This window comes from Cryptotermes secundus, unplaced genomic scaffold (assembly GCF_002891405.2).
Source record: "Cryptotermes secundus unplaced genomic scaffold, Csec_1.0 scaffold1009, whole genome shotgun sequence".
Taxonomy (NCBI): Eukaryota; Metazoa; Arthropoda; class Insecta; order Blattodea; family Kalotermitidae; genus Cryptotermes; species Cryptotermes secundus.
Genome location: NW_019744133.1, coordinates 189,193 through 196,665, shown reverse-complemented (window position 1 = coordinate 196,665; position 7,473 = coordinate 189,193). Strand labels below are relative to the sequence as shown.

Sequence of the window (7,473 nt, the reverse complement as noted above, 5' to 3'; positions counted from 1 at the left end):
TTTGTGCTGTTTTATGGTAAGTAATTGCAAATTTCAAGGCATTTTATTTTTCTTTCTTAAATTAGAATTGCATTTTTCCCCGGCATATATAAAACTAAACATAAGGCATGATCTGGCCAGTGTTTCTTTAAGAAAAAAAATGCTCTGGGGGTAGAAGTGATAGAAGGCAATAAAATCGATTGGTGAAATTTTCAATATCGGCTTAATGTTATGGGTGCAACGTAAAATTTAAATACATAGGTTTAAATGCACTTGTTTTTACACGGGTTGTGACTGATTCAGTTTGGGGGGCAATACTCCTCGACCACTCTTCTGAAAGAAACACTGTATCTGGCCCCTGATGGTGTTCTGTAAACTAAATTTGGCCCTCGAGATGTATTAGGTTGGCCAACGCTGTCCTAGAGTATCGTGGGAGCTTAGCTGTCTTAGAAATGTAGGTTTGAATGTTGCCCCCTGTTGATGTTTACATGGACAAAAGTGTAAACTTCATAAATATATATACCAACACCTTTTGTCTTTATTGAAGATATTCCCACATTACTTGAATCGACGGTCATAATATAAGCAATTAAATATTATATACACAACAGGATGCCGTCTGTAAAGTTTACGGCAATGAACCTTCGGGTTCCATAAAATGCTGGGAAGTTCTTGAGTTGTTGAACAACTGGCGGCTTCTCAAGAAGGGCTCAGCTCCATGAAGTTAGTTAGTTTAACAGTAGCCATATCCCATACGGAGGCAGGTTATAATACCTCCACCATAGCCCTGCGAATCGCAGAACGCGACGAAAAGGGGAACCCGGTGCCTAAGCATATAACTTGGCCACCCTGTCACTGGGGTAGATAAATCAAGAAACTGGTCCTCCATGTTGGGGGTTGGACACAAGGTGGACAACTTTGCTATGTAAGAAATTACTGTTGCGAAATCCAAAGAAGTGAAAACCAGATGGTCTAATTCTCGGAAATGACAAATTTGGCAGAATCTTCTAAGGAAGGCTGTGGCTCAGAAAGGGCTGTCTTGCCGATGATGATGATAATAAACAGTAGCTATCATTAGTCTCTCTAGGCGAATGCTAGGATATCTTGAAGCTTACCAGGAACTGCTCCTTCCAAATTCGTATCAACCTGTATGTATCTCGTTCGATACTATGCACTCTCTGCAGATGATACGACGTCGTTAAATAAGTAACCCAAACTCTACTCTGAGTAGAATATGAGGTTCTCAAAACGGTAGTTATGAAGAATACTATCTTCTGGGACATAATGCAATGTCGTCCACATTGAGGAACAGGGAGCAGTGGAGACTGGTTGTAGAGGAGGCCAAGGCTCACCCAGGGCTGTAGCGCCGAGTGCTAGGTAGGTAGGTATATCACCCACATCTTCAGTGTCGAAATTCAAGATACCAGCGTGAAAACAGGTGGCAAACAGATAGCTATCAGCTCAACTTATTCGATCCTGAAGTTGGCGGTGATACGTTCCTTCGAAACGTCGGTTGAATTTCGGTGTACTACACGACGTTATATCCAGAAGATAGTAAGTACTCTTCAGTAGCCTATTTGCTATGTTCAATATACGAGTACTCTGAAGATGGGTTCGTATTAATTTTAATAGCAGTGGCTCACTACACAGAAATGTCTCGAATTCGAAGTCCGGGCTGACTCAGTCCTCGTGACTAATATAGGCACAGCGATACGGGTAGATTCTAAGGGGTTCTGACGAAGGTGAACAGCACTCAGAATTACGGGGTATTCTAGAGACTAGAAAATACGACGTTTCGGAAACTGGATTTGTTTCCGTCCACAGGTGATGGGGGAAACGCCTACTTATTCAATCACGTGATCGAGGTTAGCTCTCTCTAACGGACCCAACTGAACAGGTGTCTCCCCCCCCCCTTCACGTCATGTTTTCTACGCTCTAGAATACCGGACGATGGAAAAAGTCGAAAATGCAAGTATTTCACAGTGATGCGTTACTTTGCCGTCGCTTCTAATTCCAAGTAAACATAATCTTATTGTCGGGACGGATAGGGTTTCTGAGAGATGTGCGGTGTTTTACAGACCTGCCTTCTGGATAGAGAAGTAAAAACATTTGAACAGGTGTTCCTTGTAACTAACAGGTAGTTTACGAAACAAGACACCATAATGGCAGTTTATGTTAGTAAGTACATTTTTTGCCCCCGTTTTTATAATCAGAACTTCAATGTAACAGATTTTTCTTCTTAAGTTCCCGTCAGTAATGAAGGTCAGAGAGACGGCGCATGCGTAATGTCTGATCTAACAGTGTTCTGTCCCTAACCTCTGATTTCATTGTAACTTCATCAATGTTAGGCCCATGCATTTCCCTCAAATTAAGCCGGGATAGCGCAGTCGGTATAGCGACCGGCTACGGGATAGACGGCCGAGGGTTCGGAGTTCGAGTCCCGGTAGGGACAAGAGTTTTCTCCTCTCCACGTCGTCCAGACCGGTTCTGGGGCCCACGCAGCCCCCTATTCAATGGGTACCAGGGGCTCTTGCCATGAGGGTAAAGCGGCCGGGGCGTGAAGCTGACCACTCACTTTCAACTAGTGCTGAGGTCAAGAAAATGTGGATCTATACATCCACTCCCCCATACGCCTTAATGGCGTAGCGCTTAATTAGTTAAGCACAGGGACAACTTTACCTTTTTATGCCCCTCAGAATAAACGATCTCTACTGAAGTACAGAATGACAGAATTCGCTATTAGCATTTGAATGTTCGATTGGTCACTTAACCAGCTGGGTAGAGAGATGGGATTATTGTATTGGACTTTGAACTGGAACGCTGATTATGGGCGCACAGAGCCGTCGATTCCCGCTTCAGTAGTCAGGGGAACATAAGTCCTTAGCATCTGATGTAGGTGGCTGCACTTCACCCTTACAGCACCCATAACTTCAGTCTACCTAAGGCATCCAACGAATAGCTTGCTAACTTTTCTTGTGCTATTTCAGAACCCCTAAAATGTAACACAGGTAACATTGTTTTTGAGAAAACTGTTGAGTAGCTCACTGTTAATATTCCTTCCAAGTCTGTGTTCTGTTTTTCAGTCGGTTGCTTCTAATGTGTAATTGATTAAATAGGTTTCGTGCGCCTTGAAGCTTCAACTGTGATGTAGCTACCGCTGCCGTTATTAACCCCCTCTCCTCGGCAGCGTCCAATCCACTGCTTTGTGTCTGATGGCCCTCTGAACTTGCACGTATAGGGCTTGCAAAAGAAATCGGAATTAGATATTGGATTCGAGAGCTTGTTAAAGTGTTTGTAATAAAATGCAATAGAGGGGGTTAGTGTTTTTGACTTGTCATCAGTAGACAACTTAATTGCAGTGAAAAGTAATTTGCTCGCTTGTATGAACGGGTTACATTGAACTTCGGCCCAACTCACTTCTTTATTCTTTGTGGTATTCATCAGGGGATGTTTATTGGATGTTACAGCGTTTAATTGATGTCTGTTGTTTCCTCTGAATTTGTTTCACAGATTTCGTCGAACTAAACATATTCAATTTAAATTACAGAATTTAGATTAATAGACTTAATTGGATTCATCATGTTGAGAGAATGGAACCTGACAGTATTTCAAAAGTTAATGGACTATACACGTGGAGGAACAGGATCCATTGGATTCCCGAAATTAGTGAACACATCTTATAGGGGAACGGAATGGAACCGATCCCAAAGTCCAGACCTTGATTCCGTTGAAGTTTATGTAGATTTTATATTAATTTCATGTTAATTCTGCGCTCTGCATAGTTTTTGTGCCTGCTGATGTATGAGACACATAAAGAAAGGAAACTCCCGATGATCTATTTCAGTGTCCTTCCTGTCAGCTCTTTCCATCACCAATTATAACTATGCCTCCGCGCGCTGTAAGATATTTGAACGTGCGAATGTAGACCCCTGTGTTTGGTACAGACTTCAGTCGTGTTATGCATGAATTTGTATGTTTATTTATTTACTTCGAGCCTGTTTCTGCTTTAGTTTTCTAAGATATCGGAATTTGATATATTTTTTAGGTTGGTTTACATCCACTCGCGCGTTGAATAAGATTTAAGCGGGCGAAGGTTACAAAACCGGCGAAATACGAAACAAAGAACTCTGTACTTTGATACGGCTTTTCTTGTCATACCAAGATAATTCTTCGGCAATCCATTGACAGGTCTTGATTCATCACAATATGTTTATGTTTGTTTGTCTCGATTACTTCTTCTTCCCGCGAAATAACTGTCATTTTGATGGTCTGTTTTCTTTCTGTAGCGTTCGGTTTCAAATGTTAAATCCGTCTAATACAAATTAATATATTAACTTCTAGACCATGCGACGGTGATATCTGTGGCATATTATATTTTAGAGGTGACAGTATGATGCCGGTGACTGTACAGGAAAGTAGAATAGAGGAAACTTTCAGTAATGAACGAACAACCAGCTACCTGAAGTCAGAAGTTGATGCAACTTCCCTTAGCTTCATGAACGTAATTGTGGCGGTGTTGGGCTCGAAGTTGTAATGTGATTCAGAATATTTATCTTTTTGAAGCGACGTTAAATTTTGTATATCTGCAGCCAATCTCAGTCATGTGTTTGGGTGAAAGCAGTGCTGGGTTCTTAGTTCTGGTTGTCCGGAAGGAACACACATCTAAGCTTTTCTCGAATTATAAAATGTCATAAACTACTTTGGTAACAACTTACCTAGAAAGCCTGGTATGGCACCTAGAGGCATGACGAAGAGGCTAACTAGGAGGTCCGCTATGGCGAGGGAGAGCAGGAAGTAATTGGTGACGTTCTGTAGACGTCGATCCAGACAGACAGCTAGACACACGAGGATGTTGCCCACACCCCCGGCCACTATGAAAACTAACACAAACAGGAAACTCCAGTCGTGATGATGATTTTCCCAATTCAATTCGTCTCCCAATCCCGAAGATACAGACGCACCTCCCGTCGTTGACTCCACGTTCAGGAAAACACTTTCCAGTGAGCACTTCACGTATTCTCCTATGACATCCCGCAATGCCGACGATCGATTCCACTCGCTCTCTTGCAACATAGAGAATTCCTCTTCTGACGCGTTACCGATGCCCACTGTTGAAATGATATCTTCACTCGTCACATTCACATTTTCTGGACTAGTACAGTCCATGAACATGTCTATAAAGCCACCTACACTACACGAAACGGATTTGATTACGCTGGGGATTCTGGCCCAAATGACATTTCCCTCGTCACCCAGCATCAAGAGGCGTAGCGTCATGTTGAGCATGATGGTGCCGTTGTCTGCACAGTGGCTGCAGTGTGTGAAGGAGTTGTTGTGCTGCCCGCCGCACAAGAAGTACTCGTAGTCTGCAGCGTCTTGAGCAACAGAGTTCCACTGCTCGCAGTCCAGCAACGTGGCCTTGGCGCTGTTTACGTGAGCGTTGCCGCATGATGGGACGTGGACACTGGTATTGAGGCTGGGGGCTATCAGCTGACATACGAATCTTGTCAGACAGCCGGGGTTGGCCGTCTCTCCCACCTCCATCACTTTGAAGCAGTATAGGCGTTATTTAAGGAAACTTTGCACGAAAGCAAATTTTAGTAACATTTTTATTTGCAGTTTCCGGCGGGTTATCTCGGTTATTTTACGGCGATTTAGAAAAGCCCTAACCCCAGTGTTGTCTGTTCCGTCAGTACCGAGAACTCTTCACCGCCAAAAATAAACCACTCTTTCCGATGGAGCCTCTGGTAAACAACCAGGGATGCATTTCTTTACTTTATACGCGGCGAATTTTGCTCCTCTAGACGTTGTCTGCTTCAAGTTTCACACTGAACATCTTATTCCGTGATTGTAAAACAGTTCTACGTTTTGTCCTTCTTATCACCCACCAATGCCACCAGATTACTCCAGTTTGGTTAAATAATGTCATTTCATATATTATCGAGACGAAGATAAGGAAACGCTAACAGTTAATCTATCTGATTTTTTGTTTTAACTAACTCCCTAATCAATTTACATCTTCTGACATGTAAAACGGAAGAAAATTCTATGTTATCAGTTTATTTAAAATTAATATCTCTTTCACCAAGGATCTCTAATGAAAATCTTTTTTTTTTTATCTTGTGGAAGGTGGATAGAAGCGATTTTCGCGTGTCTTCGCAACGGCTGTGTTGTCTCATCGCGTCTTATTCTCATCTTGTACTAATTGCACATTTCCCCGATCCACTAATTGGATTCAGCCGTCCATCTCGGAAGTAGACCACCCATGACGAGAAAATTAACACCTTATTATACTGTGTAATTATATTTAAAATTCATTATGTTCATTAAAATTTAAACTTCAGTACACGCATCAAACAGATATGGAGGAACTACCTCCAAGTCACGACTCAATAAATACGTATCGTTTAAAATAATCTGTGCCTTAAATAAGACTAACAAATACCTGCGTTTTATCTGTTGACTGCTAACGCTAATTTTCACATGAATTCAATACAGGAACGCGAATTGTAATAAAGACTTCCTTAATGTGACAAAAACATATATAATAATTCCTTCTCCTATCTTGGTCGTGAAATGAAGTGGTTATTTGGACGAAGTAACGACCTTACGCTCGCGGTCCCGTCACCCCCTCGTGCAACGCACCCACGGGTTACTGTTCGCCTCGTGCAGGAGGCAAGACACTGCGAGAAGGACCCTCGCCGACACGCTCTCGTCTGCCCGATCCGTGACGTCACCTGCCCTGCGCACGGTGCTGTGCGTTATCTTAATGGGCAATACATACTTATCATTTTCCTGATATCAGTGTTATTTGTGTTAAACGGAATTGTTCCATGTTTGTTACGCCGAAAAACACTTAATTGACCCTAGTAAGAAGGTTGGTCTAGAAGTAAACGCAGTCTGGTCACCAAAATGGAGAGCAAAATTATGACACAAAGACAGCTAACAGATATTTTGAAAATGTGGCACAGTTAAGATATTTGAGAACGATGATGACAAATCAAAACCTGATTCAGGAGGAAAGTAAGAGGAGATTGAACTGGGTAATGCTTGCTACCATTCAGTCCAGAACCGTTTGCCTTCTCGTCTGCTGTCAAAAAACATAAAAATTACAATATACAAAACTATAATTTTGCCTGTGGTTCTATATGGGTGTGAAACTTGGTCTCTGACATTAAGGGAGGAACATAGACTGAGGGTGTTTGAGAACAGGGTATCGCGGAGAATATTTGGACCGAAGTGACAGGCGGCCTGTCACTTCTCACACCCTCCAACCCACCCCCTTGTCTGAAATTTTTCTTCTGCGCATTCAAGGTTACTCTTGGCCTTGTTCGAAGTTACGTGAGACTTGCTATACCCTTGGTTCTCGTGTTTTCTTTGCACTAAGTTCATAAAATGAACGCACAATGGGAAAGTCATCCATGCATTCGCTTGTTTCACATGCAAAAACACTGAACACATTTTAATTAGTCTTTTATTATGTGGGAGGAGGAT

General features: G+C 42.3%; 1 protein-coding gene across 2 annotated transcripts in view; it reads right to left on the bottom strand.

Moving 5' to 3' along the window:
- Positions 1–6,647, bottom strand: part of LOC111874565 (5-hydroxytryptamine receptor 2C) — a 151,561-nt gene extending 144,914 nt beyond the window's left edge. For both annotated transcript variants that reach the window (XM_023870171.2, XM_023870172.2), the window contains exon 1: positions 4,695–6,647. In XM_023870171.2, coding sequence (XP_023725939.1) covers positions 4,695–5,523 — 829 coding nt within the window. In that variant the 5' untranslated portion in view covers positions 5,524–6,647. The remainder of the gene's footprint in view (positions 1–4,694) is intronic.
- Positions 6,648–7,473: the final 826 nt, after the last annotated feature.